Source organism: Rhipicephalus microplus, chromosome 5 (genome assembly GCF_043290135.1).
Source record: "Rhipicephalus microplus isolate Deutch F79 chromosome 5, USDA_Rmic, whole genome shotgun sequence".
In the NCBI taxonomy this organism is placed as follows: Eukaryota; Metazoa; Arthropoda; class Arachnida; order Ixodida; family Ixodidae; genus Rhipicephalus; species Rhipicephalus microplus.
This window is the reverse complement of record NC_134704.1, coordinates 18,487,810-18,508,757: the sequence shown is the minus strand read 5'-3', so window position 1 is coordinate 18,508,757 and position 20,948 is coordinate 18,487,810. Positions and strand designations below refer to the sequence as shown.

Below are 20,948 nucleotides of genomic sequence, written 5' to 3'. Positions count from 1 at the left end.
ACCAAGGAGCAAGAAGTATATATATATATATATATATATATATATATATATGCTTGCAAACGGCCTAGTTTTTTGCAGAGTACACACAGCATGTTTGTCATCTGATGTTCTCTTTTTTTTTCTCCTGCTTATAGAGCATCTCAGAATGTTTCTTTCCTTAACTCTGTCTTCTTTGCTCCAGTAATTCTAGCCAAACTATGTTGATCACGCCGACCCTACAGAACCTTGCAAAAACTTCTCGCCCCAGGGAAAACAAGAAAAGGGCGCAAAGCAAAACTGCGGTGAGCGACGCCAGCATGCTTCCGTCAACATGTCCCTGACGCTGGCATTCAACTTTCCAAGTAAACACCAATGTAGTTCCTCGCGATCGGTATCCTGACACCGCGCTTGTGATAAGCGCTCCCCGAAAGCAACAAATAAAAAAGCCATGCATGTGTCACGCTTCCCTTTTACATTACGTGATTACTTTCTTTTTTTTTCTCGCACGACTATGCGCAAACCGTACACTGTCGAAAGAACAGGATCAGACCGAATGCGGCTTCTGGTCATGCAGGCAATCACACGAGCTCAACGCTCGGCTGTGCGTTTGTTAGCTATATTTATGAGTACATATATGTATACGTTTGTTAGCTATATTTATGTGTACATATATGTATACATCTAACATCAATGCTTCGCTTATGCAATCTTTGTTTTGTTTACTCACGATGTGATTCTTGCCACCGTTTTCCTGAAGCGTAATTAAACGTCGTAATGATTTCGTGATGAAGCATCGCCCACTATACGTTCGTGCCTTCAGCGCATGTCTTATTGATTCGACCATAGATAAGGATTACAAAGCCAACATGAATCACCGCGCGACTAATCTAAATAAAAATCCAACTAGAAAAAGAAATTGTTTAAAAGCAAAGACGATGCACACGAGTAACTGTCAATTACTGTTATTTTTCTTCATGTACCATAGACTATCGCGCAATACACGCTACGCCAGAGACCGTACGTGAGCTTCTTGTTGCAGCGATGGACCCGCACCTTCGCAAAACCACCGCATTTTCAGAGCACAGGCAGGAGCTTCGCGCGGCCAAGCAAATAAGCGCAATACAAAATCCAAATATTGCTCTAAAGTAGGTCGCGCCAAGCTGCGAAATCTCGTGCTCACGGCGTGGATTCTTTTTTTTTTTCACTCAGGTAAAAAAAGAAACGTATGCTGGTGGCCTTTCACGTGTGCCTAATAGCAACTCTTCCACTGAGCTCCTTCTCCCTTTATAGACGCTTTAGAATCAGTTCCCTTTCCCTCATGCAGCTTCGTACGCTCTCACCCAAATGAGGTACAAGGCCTCCTGTAAGCGGGCAGCTGGTTACGGGTCACAAAGCCCGCTCGGGTGTTACACTGAAAAAGCAGCGGGAACAGCGAGTGCGCTGCCAACAGCTAATACGCAGAAAAGGACAGCACAGCGTTCAGCCTAGAGTGCCGATCGATGGAACAGTACGGGTTGGTACACGCTCCAAGAAGGACGACGCTTCAAGGGGAGTCATTATTCGCCGAGTTGTCGCTTTTTGGAACACGACACGTTTGTTGTGGCCTCGTGTAAGAAATTATATAATACACAGAAGAGTCGCACGAAAGAAGAGAAGAAAATGTAGATATTCATCGCGCTAGACGGCTTACTTTTTTGCCTTTTGTTTCATTTCTGCAAGGAGGGACTGCGAGAGTATAGTGTGTTGTTTACACGTTTTAGTTCGTTGTTTTGCCGATGGATATACACGTGTGTGGCCTTTTCAGGTTTGTGCCGGCACCTGCGATAGGTAGGCGTGAGGTTCGTCCTTAATTACATGGGCGCAGCAAGAGAGCCGTATTATTATTAAGTGTACCCCTTATCGGGAAGCTTTATAACGCGGCAGAACGTTGAACGCATTTCGCTCCGCCTCCCTTCCAATATATTGCCGCTGCAGGGGCTTGTTTATTCTGCACAGAGTGCATTTTAGCACACTTATAACAGGCACGGTCTTGTCGTCAGACTTATTTGACACTGCAACAATGCTATGCCAGACATTTTTTACATGAGCCCGAGCTAGCTTTCTCATGCTCTTTGCCGCAACAATATACGTAAGCATAAAAGTAATTACGTCTTTCCGTTAACCTTGCTGCGATATAAACTCTGTTATTTTCTAACACTCTTTGCATAAGGTTATCATGTCATGTTATGAACATGCGTTAAATACAGTTAGCGCCATAAATTTCGAGACCAAGTGATTTCCTCTTTCCGGCAGGTAGCCTTTATTTGACTTCCAACCTGTACCCCCCCCCCCCCAAAAAAAAAAACGGTAACATTTACTGAGCATTTAGTTCGATCGAATGCAGTCAGAAATTTTTGTGAAATCGAAGTTTTCCTGAACTTCTGACACCAATGATAGGTCGGTAAGCAAGTAAGGGCACAGATCACACGGCATGCACACAGCAGTGATTTTACCTTCGTTGCTACTGCACACAACAGCGTTATTCAAAATATAGTATACCAGTCGAATCTTGTTTCGCAACTTCGGCTGTACTCTGCACGAAACTGTTACTTATACTTTCAGTGATTGATATGTGGGGTTTAACGTCCCAAAACCACCATATGATTATGAGAGACGCCGTAGTGGAAGGCTCTGGAAATTTCGACCACCTGGGGTTCTTTAACGTGCACCCAAATCGGAGCACACGGGCCTACAACATACTTTTCAATGTGAGTGATCAGTGATAAAGTTACATCATGTGTGCTCTACTTCTGTGGCGTCTAAAAAACGGGCATGATGAACGGTTCATATTGGGAACACGCTATAGTGTAACAGGAACTATTTCAAATAACGACAGTAACCACCCAATGCAAAAAAAATATAATAAAATAAGCTGAAGAGAGAGTGGCAGCGTCCATTTCCACTCACTGGAGCACATTGAGGCGTGACAAAGTTGACGCACGTGTTTGAAATTGCCTATTGTGGGCGCTCAATAATGTATAATCTCGCTGGGAAGGGGGCGGGGCTTGCTGCGTTCACTGGTCCGATGAGAAAAATTCCGTTAAAAGGTCTCATTTGAAGAAGTGTGCAGCGCAGCTTCAAATAATAAGAATAATAAAAAGCATGTGTACGCTCCCAGAGCACACGTTTTCTTTGTACTCGCAAAAGCACCTATAATAGGCACATATTTGCTGGACGGATCGTTGTTCTAGGCGTAATTGCAACAGTGGCGTTCAGGACATTTTTAATTTTTTGTGCAAGCCCTGAATCACGGAAGTGAACATGTGTGTCGTTTCGCGTGGTCACGGAAGAGCATACGGCGGGACTGTAAGCCGAGACGAGTGAAAGTGGGCTTTGATATGTTTCTAATGAGTTACTTTCGGCTAGAAAGTAACTATAAACGCAGTAAGGAGAAAATACATCGGATTGTACTACAGTACAATCCTAGGTGCTCTTTATTTACTCATGAGACCATGGAGCCATGTTAAGTGGATTGCCAAGCAAACGTACAGTAGCATCACGGGAATAGTTATGTAATGTTTCTCGAATGAAGTTACGGAATATTCCGGAAGGCGGGAACTACAAAGACTGCGGCGAAAACGTTCTTCAAGGAGCAATTAAGAACCATTCCGAACCAAAATCTAATAGCCTGATCTCCTAATCAATTAGTGCTCCAACGCTTATTCTCCAAATGGGTAATCTCCTAATCACTGCAGTAGAAGCACATAATTAAATAATCAATTAAATACTATCATTACTAGTGTTCACTGAATGCCAATTTATGAGTGCTATATGGATCCATCGGAACCTAGCCTAATTTGAACTTCTGGGCCATCACGCACCGACTACTATGTGCAACGTTCATAAGTGAGCGCCTGTGATGCACGCGTTGAGATTATTTGAAAGTGTATTTTGCTTTTAACAGAGAAACTATGTTAGCTCGTCCTAGTTTGTGCAGCACTGATAATGATACTGATACTGATGATGATGATGATGATGATGATGATGACAACGACGATAATGATTCTCGGAAGACTGGCACAACCCACTACGGCGGATCGGACACGGAGCGTGCGGCAGTATCGAATTCATGAAACAAAAATAAATAAATAATAAAGAAAGAGAGGAGAGAAAAAAGAACGATGGATATGCGAAAAAGATAATTCATGTGGGAGGGTGGGTGCGAAAGTTTATTGAGGGCGCAGCGGGCGACTCCCACGTCTGGACCACCTAGACCAAGTTTGTGTGGCGTAACAAGAAAACACCTCAAATGAATATGTGCCGCAGGAAAGGGTCAAGCCGCACTGCCGTGTACAGCAGGCGCATGTGATATAAAAAAATTGAACATCGGAAAATGAGAAGGATAAAAAAGGAGAGATAAAAATAAAAAGACAGAAAAAAATCAGGAAGGGAAAAGTAGGCAGAAATAAAGAAAATAAAGAGATAAAATAATAAAAAGACAGAAAAACAAAGAGAATTAGGAAAAGAGAGAAAAAGAAACTGATGGAGAGAAGGGGGAACAGAAAGAGATAGACAAATAAAGCGAATAAAAACAAAACGATAGAGATAGACAGAGAAAGAGCGAAGAATATAAAACAGAAATTGAAAAGAAAGAATGAGAAAGAGAAATAATTAAATGTTTAGAAACGTAAAGATTATACAGAAAACAAAGAGAAAAAAGTAGAAAGAAAGCAAAATAAATAGAAAGAAAAGGAAGGCCACTCAACTGCGCCCCTCCTTCAAGCTTCGAAATACCAGTCCGAAGCTGCGATAATTTTTCGGTGCACATTTGAAACCTTTTGAACATGCAAAATCGCTCAGAACGTATCAGCAGCACATGGTGAAATGAGGACAGGATATAACCAATGAAAACAGCAGTTATCTATGATTGCACGCATGCGCGAGGTATAATCAGTGATCACTTTCTGTGTTGCCCGTTTTCGAAGATTGAAAGATCGCACGTTCTTTGGTCTAAATTAATGCAAGGACAAATAAACCAACAAACATTCATTCGGTAAAAGTTTAGAAATCATTCGCTTCGAATATTATGCTACGTCACACGCACGCGCTAATATTTGTGCGCCATATAGGTGCACGCACAAAATTTCTTCCACCATCTTTCCAAATTTTTTCCCCCTTAGTCGTGCAATATTTGTTATAGCTAGCTATCCTACACGCATTCTTTCAAATGGTAATTCAATAGACGGGAAAAGACGGAATGCCACCTTGTAATGCCACAAAATAGGGAGGGGAGGGGTGCTGTGAAACCCCCCCACCCCCGCCCGATAAGGGGAGCCCTGCGCGTGAATATGATCCTATGCACGCGTATAATTCAAACGAAAACAGCCCCATAGTAACCTCTTATGGGAAAGAACTAGCGGAGCAATAAGACGTGGAATATTCATATTCGAGGCACCGGAGTTCAGTGTCAAAGAAAGAGCAATTGTCCACTCGGACAACTCAACGCGTTTAATAAACTTCCTCTGCGTTCGTTACTCGGCTCCATAATGAGGAGCAGGTGCAAAGCGGCGCCGGGGCGCCGGCTCTTTCAGTGCACGGCAGAATCGTTAGCGGAATACAATGAAGCCAATTAGCCACCGTCCCGCCCACAATGTCTCTCTCCTTTCTGCCCTCTGCTAGCCCGAGTCGCAAGTGTTCAATTAACTGGCCGCACGTGCGAACACTGGGACAGAACATTGGAGGAGCAGAGAGTACAGCACGGTCGTCTGCAGTGTCTGTCACATGGAACAAACAATTTTAAAAACGTCCAAATGTCCGAGATTCAAGAAAGAGACCGACGACGAGACGCAGTCAAAGGCCTCCACAACGAAATTGCCGAATAACGAATGATTTCTTAAGTCACGACTTTCTCACGAACGCTCTTGTGTGCTACATGAATGCATATTATCAGCAAGAAATGCACACAGCACACCGCGGGATAGCTGATGCGCAACCTTTACAACAGAGAAAACCGCATGAAGAAACTACAGGGGCCCTAAGTTCTTAGTTACAAAATATGTTTAGTGTATATCACAAAAGACACTTTTTTATGTTACCGTTAATTTTCTATGTTGTCACTGACTTCCCAACCGACACTCCATTATCTCTCTCAAATGCATAGTTCTGATGGCGTTCAGTGTGAATTTAGCGAGCAAAAATTCATTATAATGAATGGCCTTTGATTCCTAGTTAGTTACGTAACTGAGCATATGGCGTGAGCAACATAGCGTGATAATTTTCATCGCTTGAATAATTATTACTAATTGAAACGGCATAGAAATGCACACGCACGCATTCTGTTATCGTAATGCTTGCCAGCAAACCTTGGGTCGAATTCAAGAGGGTTCTCATGGTTAAGTAGCACTCGCCATTGGCTGCTCGACGTTCATATTACATGTCCGGCATCTGGCTTGATTGATAAAAGTCTGATATGCTCTCTTATGAGCAGTGTATACCGTACGAAGGCATTTGTGACCATGGAATCTTGTCATTGCGTTTTGGGTAAGGCAAGCATTACAAGTTGTCACCGCCCTGATATTTGTTTCTTCTCAAACGCACTGCATCGACAAGAAATTTCTTTAAGGGCCCGATTATTTAAAGCTGCTTCTACTTTAAAGGACGCCACCCAATCTTCACGTCTGGCATGCGCTAGAAGGCCGAAACGCTGTTGCACGTAATGAAATTGGCAACACAGCAAAGAGTCGAAAGTTCGGAGGGTCGGCGTTTGGTAAATAAATTTATCCCAATGGCGCAACGAAACAGGACATCAGAAAAGAAGCCGCACATTGGCGCATACTGAAAACTGGTTTTATTGAAAGCGGATCCACAGGTTAATATATCCTCAAGCTGTGCAGGCAGATCAGTACAACGAACAAAGATATAATAAAACAGAAAATTATCAAACGAGACAAGCAAAATTTTATTTTTGCATTGCACAGCCGAATCGACGTATCGCTTACTGCAAACTCCTGGCCAGCTTTTCTCATGAAACGTAACGTTCACTAGCATTCTTCTTTATTTTTTCTCACTTCCTCTGAGTTCATTTTTTTTCCCGTTATCCCGCTTCGTTGCGCTAGTCCGCCTCGGTGGCTCGGTGGCTCGGTGGCTAGAGTGCTCGGCTGGTGAGGTCGCGGGTTCGATTCCGGCTGCAGCGATCGCATTTCAAAGAAGGCGAAAGTGCCGAGGCCCGGGCCTTGTACTGTGTGATGTAAGTGCACGTTAAAAACAACACCAGAGGGTCAAAACTTCTGTAGCCCTCCACTAGGGCGTCTCTTGTAATCATGTCGTGGTTTTGGAAACGTAAAACGTCGCATATTATTATTATTATTATTATTATTATTATTATTATTATTATTATTATTATTATTATTATTATTATTATTATTAGTGTTGTTGTTGTTGTTGTTGTTGTTGCTGTTGTTGTTGTTATTATCAGAACGATTTCACTGCCGACGAAATCGTTCTGACCTGTTATTTCTTTACAAGCTAGTCCATGGTATCATATCCTGCCCTGTACTTCTCGATTGTGCTAACCTTCGCATTCCGCGTAAGGTTAACAAGAGAGGATAGACCGTTTCATGTACCTGCCTGCTTCTTCCAACACTCTACCGTTCACAGGATACAAAGTCTCTATAATGTTAATTTTCTTGATCTTGACGTTTTTCATGGTCCACAGTCATTGTTATTCTCTGAACTTCGCACTGTCTTGACATAGTATGGTACAATGTACAAAATCTTCTCTTCTCCGTCTTGCACATATAGTTTTATATGTGCCATCTAATTTTTCGTTCCCCTTCAATATTTCTTGTCCTGTCTTATTTACTCCTCCACTTTTGTGTTCATTTCCCTATGTCTACGCGTTCTTTTTCTTGATATTTCTGAAGACTACTTCATTGTATAGTTTATTTTTATAGTTTTATTTTTGCGTGCGCCTGCACAACGACCTTGCGGTTGTTCCTGGGCACGTTAAATAAATTATTATTATTATTATTATTATTATTATTATTATTATTATTATTATTATTATTATTATTATTATTATTATTATTCGTTGCACTATTTACGATGACCTGAAAGGTAACACTGCACTAAATGAATTCAACCTAAGCTAATCAATGCGGTTATCAATACAGTACGATTCGCATATGGTATATTAGCTTCGGTTCTCTGCAGCTCGGTCTATTCCCAACTTCCATCGAGGAACTGTAAACAAACGATTGTACCGGGTACCCTGCGTTAATAATTGACCCTTTGTTAGCCTTCGAGCGGTTCCGAACGGACAGAGCTGTACTGGGGGTGTACTCCGGTTTCACGTCGGGAAACGACCAACCACGCGCGTCCGCGACTCTGAACGATCGGCAAATGACCCACAACGGGACTTGTAGTGCGTTGGGCCTCCTTCCGTTATCGACTTGGACTGTATGCTTCAATGAAAAGAAAGCAGCCTGTTGCTGGAAGTTGCATTACGCGGAGTTTCTTTTAACTCGTTTGTGTCACACGCGCACAGAGTCCGAGCAGGCAAGTAGCGAAGCAGTAAATGAAAGCCTTGAGAAAGGTGTAAGAATACACGAAGAAGCATAAATGGCGGGAAATTAAAAAAAAGAAAATGAAGCACAGCGAAGAAATGTTGGGACCAGCAGGAAGCCTATTGTATGATTCACGTCTTGAGCAATGCTGGCGCGAAGGTGCCTCGCGTACACGATATTAAAAATGCAAACAAACAAAAAAAAGAACTCGTTCGATGTGTGGAGAAAGCAAGGTCGCCAACAAGAATCAGGCGAAGACGGCGTGCGGGCATTCGGCTCGTCAGCTGGGAGCTGATCGATTTGTCAATGCTCGTGTTTGTGTGAGTGCACGGCGACGTGCTTCTGCGTAAAGCACACAGTTCACCTGCAAGGGGGCTTTCACGTGATGTATATACGAGCGTTCCAGAAAATGGCGCGCGGCACGTGGGTGGCCAATCTCATTACAGGCAGAGCCTTATAAACAACATACGCTGCTCTTGCACCGCTCGACATGCAGGGGTTGAAGGGTGGGGAGAGTTGCGTAGTGACTTTCGTGCACTCCTGGTGTGGTTAGTGCACTTTACTTGCTGTCAGAGATATTTTGGTATCAAAACGCATTCGCCGCTATTGATGCGATGACCTCTATACGCTGCGTAACCAATGGCCACGCGAGGCAGATGCAAGGACGCCACACGTCGTTCTTTCTGAAAAGGTACAGAAAAAAGCCACTACGCTGATTGCAGTGGAAGGGAGGGATGATCACTAAATGGCAAATACTGAAAACCATCTACCATAATAGAAAACATTTGCAGGACGCTGAAGTTTCGCCTTCAACCCGCCGCGATGGTCGCGACTGGTTATGTCGATTACTGGCGCGCATGCCACGGGATTGAATTCCGGTCGCATTTTTCGATGGCCGCGGTGGCCGCATTTTCCATGGGGGTGAAAGTGCTTGAGGTCCATGTACTCAGATTGAGCTGCACGTTAGAGAACCACAAGTGGTCGAAATTTTATTGCAATAGCAGTTATATGGACACTCCCGTCTGGATTTTGCCGCCGGCATTGGCATCGACGTCGGCGTCTATGCCATGCACTGTATATGTTGATTTGATTGATTGACATGTGGGGTAGAACGTTCCAAAACCACCATATGATTATTAAAGCACCGTATATGTATACGTATTTATATATATATGAAAACGCAAGAAAAAAATAAGAAAAAGCACTCCGGCGCGTGGAATCGAACATCGGACCTCTGCGTCGTGATAGCGAGGCGTTAACTACTGAGCGACCCGGAGAACGTTCTCTACCGTTCAAACGGCAAGCTATTTATATATACCACTTACCGCTGCTGCGTTTTCGGCATTACCAGAAATATGGCGCAATGAGCACACGTTGGCACATCGCGCATCGGCGCCCACTCTAATCTCCTACGTGTACTTTGCCCGGCTTAGAGAAGGGGAGCTACGCTCCATCGCGCACCCTTATCTCGCGGTGGCGAGAAGGGGAGAATCGTACGCCTTGGCTGGCCTCAGGCTTTAAGTGGAACGATTCTGCTGTAGTTACTGGGCACACAAAGGTCACTGCAATCATTGCAGCCTCCGTTCGCCAAAAGCGCACGCTTTTCAGACTCAGCGAAGTAACAAATGAGACGCCTATTCGCGTGCATCCGTACCTGTGAGTACGTTTGGTGCGCAATTTGTGCGCCAAAAAGGCAGGGAACGCTTCGATCTGCTTTCCATTCTGTGCGTGACCTTTCAAATTGTTGCTATCGCGTTCATTGCTTCGCCTCTGTGGCAAAGCTGTGACTTTTTTGAAGCCCTCCACTACAGCTTCTCTTACAGTGAGATGGTGGTTTGGGGACGTCGAATCCCAGCAATCATTATTATGAGCTTCGCCTTCCAGAGCAGAGCCTGGTAGCGTAATCAGGCTCCGTGCTCACCGCATTCTGAATCGCAAGCCGGGCTTCGCTTATCGGTAGATACTTCAACCATGGCACAAGGATAGGGATATATGTGCGCGTGTAAACCGGCCGTTTCAAACTATCCTATAATGCCATATGCAACTAAATTTTGCAAAGTGCCTATTACGACATAGTTTTTTTTCTTTTGCGAATTTGCTAAATGCCCTTCACGCGTCCGTAAGGCAACATGTGCACATACGCAGCTGCGCACGTTGTTGATGCTTTCGCTGCTAATGATTAATTATGCTCGCATGCTTTGTTGTGGGTAGGCCTTTAAACTAGCCACTAGTTGCACAATTAGCATGCTTTGTCACCCGACGTGATCGTGCAGTTCTGCCAGGCAACATTGCATGCGTTAAGGAGACTTCTTGCGCTAGATGACTTTCATGTAGTGTTTTCGTACGAAGCCATTTTGGGCGCGAGCGTGGCTCTGTGGTAGAACAATCGCTTGCCACTCAGAAGAAGCAGGTTCGGTCACTCACTTGACCCGAGAATTTTTATTAGTTCTTTGTTTGCATATGTATCAAATTCTAGCTCAAGGACAAGGCTAATTTTTCGCCCAAAGCCACAGCGCCGACGCCATCCTTTGAATATCTGAGGAAAACAGACGTGAAATTTATTTATTTTTAGTTTGCTGCTCTAAATAGAAACACCGGGGTTGAGAATCCCAGAAAGAGTAATGTAGTGCCGGGAGTACATCGAACAAATTGTCACACCACTACCTTATAAAAATGCTTTCGGCTTCGCTGTCGAAAGGCTGTCCACTGAACTCGACAGTAAGTTTTGGGATTTTCGCTGCATGTAAGATGCAGAATTCGCAAACTCACTGGAACTGTTCTGACGTGTCGTGTTAATGTCCATTGCTGTGGGGCTGGCTTGCTGATGCTCAGCTACGAAAACTTTATGGTGAAAGTAAAATATTTTATACGTGGTGTCCTACTCCGGTGCGTACAGTGTCAACACTGTATACCGAAGAAAAGTGAAAGGTTTCTTTTGCAATGTCTCGCAATCGTGTCGGCACTCCCTTAATACTATCACGTTAATTTATTTACTTCATAATACCCCTTAAGGGCCCAAAGGGGACATTACATATTAATTATATTTTGCAACAACTGTTTTATGTTTACACCCTGTTGCACCTACCGCAGTGTACTAAATGTTATATCACTCGACTACTGATCGTGAAATCGAAAACCTGTCGCGGTGGCCCTTTAGATGGAGGCCATACGCTGAAGGCTCGTGCACTTAGAATTACGTCGACGTTAAAAAGCATCAAGTTGTCGTAATTTTCGGAGCCTTTCACTGCGACGTCTCTCATAGTCATATCGCAGTTTAGACACGTAAAGCCCCAGTGATTGTTGTTAGCATATATCGCTACAACGATGTAGTAGTTTGCTTCTCTTGAAAACCATGTTGCACTGGTGCACAAATTCCCTGTTCGTTATACGCCGACCTAAGCAAAGTATGATTACGAGGTTTTGAGGGCCTATGACTGGGTTCTGATTACGGGAAACGTGACAATATGGGAGTTCAGACTAATTTTGACCTCCTGAGGTTCTTGGACGCAAGCCATGGATGGTGCACCTGGTTTGAACTTCGACCGGCGACGAAAAGTGGCATACGTGGCTAAGACTGAAGCCGTAAACTTGTGGCCGGAAAATAAACTCTGTACATGGCTTCGATGATCGAATCGGTCTATGCGCGTGTAAGACAAAAGCTCGCTAGTTCACTCGTCGTTATATGCATGCAGTATTGTAAATGGTTAGTTATGAAATGTTTAGAAGGGGAGGTGTCAGTTGAAATATTTCAGTGTAGCCAGTGGTGCCTTACAGACGCTTTCCGTTCTTTTGCGTCTCTTTCCTATTCCCGAGTACAGGTTTAGCTCACTATATTTCCTCTGGTTGGGCTCTCTGTCTTTCCAATCTGCTCTCTGTCTCTCAGTTTCTAATGCGAAAATGGAAATATTCGTGGATACCGCATGTGTTGTTAAATAACGTCTGCTAAAGTGTAAATGTTTAAAGATATGTAACGTGGTGAAGAGGAACCAAGTGTTGAAAATGTTAAATATATTTGAGACTTTTGTTTTTGTATTTCAGACATAAACACGCCTACGTGCTCGACGAAACTGCACGAATGATGGGCCAGGTGAGAGCACTAACAGGACTGAGCTCCAGTCATCGCCGCTGCCCTGTTCATTTTCTTGCCTGTCAAGCCATTCGTTCCGCTTCATAATGAACGTAAACCGACTGGAGCGAACAAAAACCAGCATTACGCGTGTAACTGATTAGAAACCAGTGCATGTAAGTGACACCCTAATTCAAAAGACAAGGTTACTTGATACAAAATCTTTCACTAGCGCTCGAACTAACAAGTATTACGCGCACGACAAGATCACTGAATGCTTCGTACTTGTTTAACTGCAGTGCCTCTTGGGATAAAACTCCGAGAAAATAACAAGCTCAAGTTATTATTCGCTAAATATATCGAACCAAAACAGACATTGGGGGTGCCGATCATCGTCACTGATGTCATGGCCCCGATTATCATACTGTTTAAGCCCACTGGGGAATGAACGCATCTTACAGCGATGCTTGACCACCCATGTTTTGATATTTACTCCTACAATAATTACACCACAAGTACCCTCTCCCCTGTTAGCACTTAATATTGTTACAGGGGGTTTATTGGTACGGGGGTTTATTGAACGGAAGCTGGGATGGCGAGGCCGCACCGGATAAAACTGCCGAGAGATCTTCTTCTTCCCAAGTCCACACTTCTATTCCCTCTTATCAATCCGGCACATACACGTCGTAATATTTCCCCCTTCGCAGACGAAGCGCACCGCGCGTTTCATGCATCGTCCCGCAGTCTAAAAGCTTTGAGGCGAGCCACATGGGTAACCTCGGTCTTGGTTGATCGTCTCCCACTAGCTGTCAGTCGTGCTATTTTATAATCTACTGCACTGAGGCGCTCAAGGACAACGAATGGGCCAGTGTAGTGGGCGAGAAGTTTTGTGGACAAGCCACGCTTGCGGATAGGCTTCCACACCATTACAAGGTCTCCCGGTTCATATGTGACGTGGCGGTGCTTGCTGTCGTAGCGGAGCTTTGAGCGGTCTTGCGATGCTATAGTACGCAGACGGGCAAGACGCCGAGTTTCTTCTGCAAGGCATAGTGTTTCAGCTAATGAAGGATCGTCATTGTCATAAAACGAAAAGATAGTGTCCAGGGTATAACGAGGGGGTCGAACGTAAAGAAGGAAGAAAGGGCTGTGGCCGGTGGTTTCGTGTTGGGCAGTGTTGAAGGCATACGTGATGAACGGTAAGACGTCGTCCCAGTTCTTGTGATTGGACGCCACGTACATTGAAAGCATATTCACCAGTGTCCGGTTCGTTCGTTCAGTAAGGCCATTCGTCTGTGGATGGTAAGGTGTCGAATGACGAAGTTCCGAGCCACACATACGGAGCAGTTCCTCAACAACGTCTGCCGTAAACTGACGGCCGCGGTCGCTTATTATGACGCGAGGAGGTCCGTGGCGCAGTATGATAGAGTGCAGGAGAAAGGAGGATACTTCGCCAGCAGTCGCAGATGGCAGGGCGGCCGTCTCGCAGTAGCGGGTCAGGTAATCGGCGCACACTACAATCCAACGGTTGCCTTTTGCCGAGCGTGGAAAAGGGCCCACGAGGTCAATGCCAACTTGCTCAAAGGGAGTGCTGGGAGGCGTCACAGGCTGTAGAAGTCCAGCCGGAGCAGTCGTGATTGATTTGTGCGTCTGGCATTGAGTGCAACTGGCCACGTACTGCTCAACTGACTGGCGCATGCGTGGCCAGTAAAATCGCTCCTGTGTACGAAGGAGTGTTCGCGTCATTCCCAGGTGACCCGAAGTTGCGTCGTCGTGCATGGCGCGCAGAATGGAGGAACGGAGTGTGTGCGGCACCACCAGCAAGAAGCGGGAACCCGTGGCCGAGAAGGTCCTCTTGTAAAGTAATCCTTCACGAACGCAAAAGCGTCCGGCCAAAGTGGACGCTCGTGCTTCAGCAAATAATGGCTCCAAGCTGACATCCTTCCGCTGTTCATTTTCAAAGGTGGTCTTGTCCGGGAATACTGGAGTCACTGACGCAATTAGGTGATCGAAATTGTCGGCATCGCAAAGTGTTGTAGTAAGCGGCATCCGCGAAAGGCAGTCAGCGTCAGCGTGCTTCCTGCCACTCTTGTATGACACCGTGAAGTCATACTCTTGCAAGCGGAGGGCCCAGCGTGCCAGGCGGCCAGATGGGTCTCGGAGGCTTACAAGCCAGCACAAGGAATGATGGTCTGTGACCACTTGGAAGGGACGACCGTACAGGTATGAACGGAATCGCTGTACAGCGAAGACGAGTGCCAAACATTCTTGCTCAGTCACTGTGTAATTCCGTTCTGGTTTACTTAAAGTTCTGCTGGCATACGCAATGACATGTTCCTTTCCACTGTGTCGTTGTACTAGAACTGCACCTATGCCAATGCCACTGGCGTCAGTATGAACTTCGGTCGGCGCCGAAGGGTCGAAGTGCCGGAGAATGGGCTGCGATGTGAGTAAGAACTTGAGTTGGTTGAAAGACGTCTCACAGTCATGTGTCCATTCAAAGCTAGTACCTTGACGTAGCAGACTGGTCAAGGGGAAGGCAACGTCGGCGAATGCGGGAATAAATCGGCGAAAGTACGAGCACAGGCCTAGGAAGCTGCGAAGCTCTTTCGTTGAGCGAGGTGGTTTGCACGCTTTCACAGCTGCTGTCTTGCTCGGGTCAGGCCTGATCCCATCTTTGTTCACAAGGTGCCCAAGTACTAAGGTTTGTCGCTCGCCGAAATGACACTTCTTCGAATTAAGAACAAGGCCAGCGTTTCTAATGCATTCCAGAACAATGTCCACGCGTTCGTTGTGCTCACGAAATGTGCGCCCAAAGATCACGATGTCATCTAAGTAGCACATACAGACGTTCCATTTTAGGCCACGCAGAATGGTATCCATGAACCTTTCGAATGTGGCAGGAGCATTACATAATCCAAACGGCATCACGTTAAATTCATAAAGTCCGTCTGGAGTTATGAAAGCAGTCTTTTCCTTGTCCGCTGGATGCATGGGAATCTGCCAGTAGCCTGAACGTAAATCGATAGACGAGAAGTATGACGCCGAATGGAGACAGTCCAAGGCGTCATCAATTCGTGGAAGAGGATAAACATCTTTCTTCGTGATGGAGTTCAAACGGCGATAGTCGACACAAAATCTCCAGGTACCGTCTTTCTTTTTCACAAGGATCACAGGAGCTGCCCAAGGGCTCGATGATTCTTGAATGATGCCCTTCTGGAGCATTTCACGCACTTGATTGTCTATTATCTTGCGCTCGGACGGCGATACTCGGTACGGTTTTTGTCGGATTGGCTGTGCTGTTTCTGTATTTATCCTATGGCGTATACGAAATGGAGGAATGGAAGGCGTATGGTCACTCTGGGAGAAATCAAAAACTTGCAAGTACTTTAACAAAACGTCCACAAGCATTCTGCGCTTGTCGGCAGTCAGCGCCTTATCAACCATAGGTAAAACTTTCGAACTGTCTGAGCAGGCGGTCACTTGTTCATCCCGTCGAACGTCACTGAGGACAGCTACTGTTGTTGGCGAGTATTCTTTAAACGACGCTAGTTTAAGTCCTCCTGGTAGCAGCACCGGTTCGTTTGAATAATTCGTTGTCCAAAGGTCTGAACGACCTTCACTCACTGAAACTATGCTGTGGGGTACCAACGTGTTCTTCTTTATACAACTTAGATGGAAAGGCTCCACTAGCGCGTCGAAACTGGTCTTATTGTCGTTAATATGCGAAGAAGCTACTGGAACGCGCACAGCACAGAAGGCCGGGATAACGGTATCTTCATAGACTCGGAGCGCACCGCTTTCCGTACCCGAATTCTCGATAAGTCCATGAGGAACAGCGTCACTTATGATAACTTCGCCATTTCGACAGTCTACAGTGGCTCCGCACATTCGCAAGAAATCTATGCCTAGAATGATGTCATGAGTGCTCCGCGGAAGAACCGTGAATTCTGTCACAAACACTTGATCACTCAGTAACACTGCCGCGGTACAAACACCAATCGGACACAACGAGTTGCCGCCCACGCCACAGAACGTTATCGCTTTCTCCAACAAAAAGGTCACCTTTCTTCCCAAACGAGCTTTGAACGCAGCACTCATGATCGACACGGTGGCTCCAGTGTCCACCAAAGCCATCGTATGTACACCATCAACAAAAACTTGCACTTTGTTTTTAAACATAAGCACCGGTGGAGGTATCTCTTCTTGCAGCGAATCACCAGCGACCTCACCCCCAGCGGCCGCTCTGCCTAGTTTTCCGGAGGCGGCGAAGGGTAGCGGCGCCTAGGAGACGGCGACCGATTGGAGCGAGGGGCTGGCGGGGGTGTCAGACTGCGGTCAGAGGCTGGAGAACGGTTTCGCAGCGGCCTTGGTGTCTCGTAAGATGCGCTTCCAGGGAACGTTGATGCTTGTGCAAAGTCGGACAGGTGGGATCTCGGTGGGCAGTCGTACCTCGGCGGCTGCCGGTAGTTACAGTACCTGGCAATGTGGCCTTCGACGCCACAGTTGTAGCAGATGGGTAGGGGTCGCTCGCCGAACCACTGCTGAGAGCGCTGGGCTGTGTAGGGTCGCCTAACCGAACGGGGTGGAGCAGATTGCTGAACGGGAGCTGCGCGCCTCTGTGGGGCGGGGCCGGGACGAAGACGTTGGTCATACCGCTGGTCAGACGCGAATGAGTCTCGGCGTGGCCACGAAGCCCTAGCCTCGCGAACGTCTGTCACACATACTGATGGTGGCAGAGGAGCGAACGGGGCCGGGTAGTAGGATGAACAGGTAGGCGTATGACGGATGGTGTCGTGGAACAGTGTGTCTTGTCGCTGTAGTTCTTCCCGCACTATTGTCCGGATAGTAGCGGCAAGGTCGGCGGGCGGGCTCACGTCGACGCTGGCGACCGTTGTTACATTTGCCAGCCTACCAAATTTCGGGGCAATACGACGGGTCTTTAGCTTCTCAAAAGTACGGCAGTGGCGTTGGACGGCGGAGACGGAAGTGAGGTCTTCCCTGCCTATCAAAAAGTTGTAGACGTCCTCTGCTATACCCTTCAGAAGGTGGCCGACCATGTCCTCTTCAGTCATGTACGGGTCTATGATCTTGCAGAGCATCAGGACCTCCTCTATGTAGGTGGTACACGTTTCTCCAGGAGTCTGAGCTCTTTGAGCCAACGTGCGCTCCGCGCTCTTCTTTTTTGAATCAGAGTCGCCGAAGCATTTCTTGAGCTCTTCAGTGAAACGATCCCACGTTGTTAAGGAATCTTCGTGGTTTTCGTACCACATCAGAGCTGTTTCCGTGAGAAACAGCGCGACATTTCCCAGTTGGTCGGTGGCATCCCAGCAGTTGTACCGGCTCACCCTTTTGTACTGTGTCAGCCACGCATCCACATCTTCTCCTGCTCTTCCCGCGAACGGGCGGGGTTCCATATAGTGATATCGAGGTGCAGCTGGCACTGACCTTTGTGTGGTTGAGAAGGCGTGACCTTCGCTCTCGGCCATGGCAGTTGGTGTCGGTGGCAGACCGGCAATACGACGGCTCCGGCGAAGTTCGAACAGCTGTGGCTCCGTGGTTCGTCGACGTATACTGTACCCAGCACCTTCCACCACTCTGTTACAGGGGGTTTATTGGTACGGGGGTTTATTGAACGGAAGCTGGGATGGCGAGGCCGCACCGGATAAAACTGCCGAGAGATCTTCTTCTTCCCAAGTCCACACTTCTATTCCCTCTTATCAATCCGGCACATACACGTCGTAATATTCGTCGCTTCCCTACTATAAAAACAGCGCCTAATGAACACCCAAACACATAAGGCGAGAACAAGGACATGCGCTGACTGCCAACGGTTTGTACTACCAAGTGCCAGCAGTAGCCTTTATAATGGATCCGTACCAGCAAGCTCACCTCAACACCCTATTAAGTTATGGAGTTTCCCGACTCGTGGCACCCAGTCTAATTCTACAGGCCCTCTTCCCACCCCTTTCCTGCGCATGCCTATGCACCTTGGGCATCTGATGCGGTGATGTGTGGATGGGGAAGCCTCATTCCTTTTTCAGCGGCCTCACTTACTAAACAACGTGGAAAATGTAGTGTCCGTAGACGGGTGCTTTTTTAGGGAGTGGTGGTGAGGAGTGGGGACTGTCAGCACTCAGGTACTACATGCAGATGGCGATATTTAATCAAAATACGAGAAGACGCCACCAAAATGCCATTTACCAAACTGTAAGTAGCTATTGAAGAAGTGTACAGCTCAGATTCCCGAACACATTCGTGCAACAAATAACGAACTACGGGTGTGTATTTCAGTTGCCGTGGTCGCACGAAACTACCGTAGTCAAAGTTCCAAAGAGCCGATCTTCAACAGGAAGCGTGCACAGGCAGGGTGTATACAGATGGGCATAAAGATGTGAAAGGAGAACATAAAGGGACTAGCTAAGACGCTAACCCGGTGTACTACGTCTGGTCCCTTGCGATTGAAGATGAGAATAACACAGTATAAAGCCGGATAGGCAAAGTACAAGACCATGAAGATGTCAGCAGTACATACGCAAGGTGAAGTACAAGCCGAAGTGTACTCTCGTTCGCACAAGCTGACCTCGTCCTCCTGGTCCGATAATCTGTGCAGTCATTTTTTGCTTTTCTGAGCACGCAGCAAAGATAGCAGTTCTGAAAGTGCTCCACATCTCAAAAAGGCCAGAACAACAGCTTCACGGGAATTTAAGAGGGAGAAAAGGAGAGACTGTTTATTAGGAAAACAGATTTTCGCCGGCGTCTATATATCGCTGGCATGTTACTGCGTATGGGGATGCGGAAGGGAATTTGAGATGCCATGTAGTCGGATAAAAGCCCGTTTAAAAAATGATTACGAAAGCTGAAAACTCATTATGGAACACCTGGAAGATCGTCAGAATATTTATCAGTCTGCTCGAAATTTAGGAGCGTTTATGAGATAACAATGTACCTCTGTGTATCCGAAGCACTCCCCCTTTACACACACCAGCTCTGGTGTATGGTTTGTGCCCCGTGGTGGTAGCTTACCCCGACACGGGCATTACCGATTCAAATTAATCAGTTAAGTTCTTCAGTATGTTATGCTAAGCAAAACCAGTAGCAATTACTAAGGCTGACCTGAAGGTTCTTGACGAGAATCATAGGGCATGGTGAAAAAATCCTGTGGCGTGCACATAAATAATTCTGCCAGCCTAAAGAAGCGAGGCTGTTCGGAGTAATGGTGACATTGCGATATCAGGAACACCATGCGCTCATTAGCCACCACAGCTTACCTGTAGGTACTCGCTGAGTACGTTCGGGTCCCTCTCGCTTCCTCCTCCCCGCATCATCGTCGTCGAGGGAGCCCCAGCGCCGGCCCGCCTGGCACCGGCCGCGTCCACCACCATCACACCTCCGGCGTTGGTCGTCGAAGAAGGCGGCGCGGGTCCGGTGCCGACCAGGGTAGCCGCGCTGCCCAGCATCACCTCAGGACGCACCGATGCCGTGCGTTTCTTGCCGACTGCGGCCGCGACGACGCCGGCGTCGAGCGCGAGCGTGGTCGTCGCGTGCACCGCAGCCGAGAGCCGCTTCTTGGTGGAGCGAGCCGCCGCCGCTCCCGTCGGAGGCCCGGAGACCGAGTGGCGCGCTCTGGCTTCGGCCGCCGGTGCCACGGCCAATACTGCCGCCGCCGCGGGCGCCTTGGCCCGCGCGTCCTGACGACGCGACGCGGCCGCCAGCGCGGCCCAGCCGCGGGCCGACGCCCCTCGTTCGCCGTCCGTCACCCCGCCCTTCCTTGATTCCCCTTTTCCCCTTCGTTTTCAGCCGCCTCTTCTTCCTTTATTCATGACGTGGCCGATTAGGGATCACGCACGGGCGCGATGCCTCCAAGACTTGGTCCCGACGCACGCACGCACTCACGCCAGACCACGTGGGAGGAAAAGGCAGGTGGAGCTGAGACGACGACAACGGCGGGCGAGCGAGGCGGCGGCCGTGGGGAAAGCCCTTCCCGGCACATCCCCCTTTTTCACAGACACGCGAACACGCTCTCCCTTTTCCTCGCGTTTACTCCTCCTTTTGTCCCTATACGCCGCTTCCCTAGGATGTCCCACGGCTCACGGTACGTCTGTGTCTTGGGGTCGGGAAAGTGTGACGCTTATCTCCGACCTCCTCTACACACTAGGATCCTTCTCGCCGAACGAAATGTCTCCCGGTGGGGTCTTGAGGAGTAGTGACCGCTGGTGTGGTGGCTAGATGTACGATCCGCCGGCGCCGCACGCCGTCCGGTTCCTTTCTGCCGGACCCGCCCGTCTTCTCGCTCGCCACATCCGGCTCGTCCAGCCGAGTCGCCCGCGACTGATCGCAACGACGTCCGTACTCGTGCACCG

The 20,948-nt window shown here is 47.4% G+C and overlaps 1 protein-coding gene across 1 annotated transcript in view; it reads right to left on the bottom strand.

The window, feature by feature from the left end:
• Nucleotides 1-20,578, bottom strand: part of LOC142817213 (uncharacterized) — a 32,437-nt gene extending 11,859 nt beyond the window's left edge. The window contains exons 1-2 of the mRNA XM_075894270.1: nucleotides 20,435-20,578; nucleotides 19,857-20,276 (exon numbers count right to left, since the gene is read on the bottom strand). Coding sequence (XP_075750385.1) covers nucleotides 19,857-20,276; nucleotides 20,435-20,578 — 564 coding nt within the window. The remainder of the gene's footprint in view (nucleotides 1-19,856; nucleotides 20,277-20,434) is intronic.
• Between the last annotated feature and the right edge of the window lie 370 nt (nucleotides 20,579-20,948).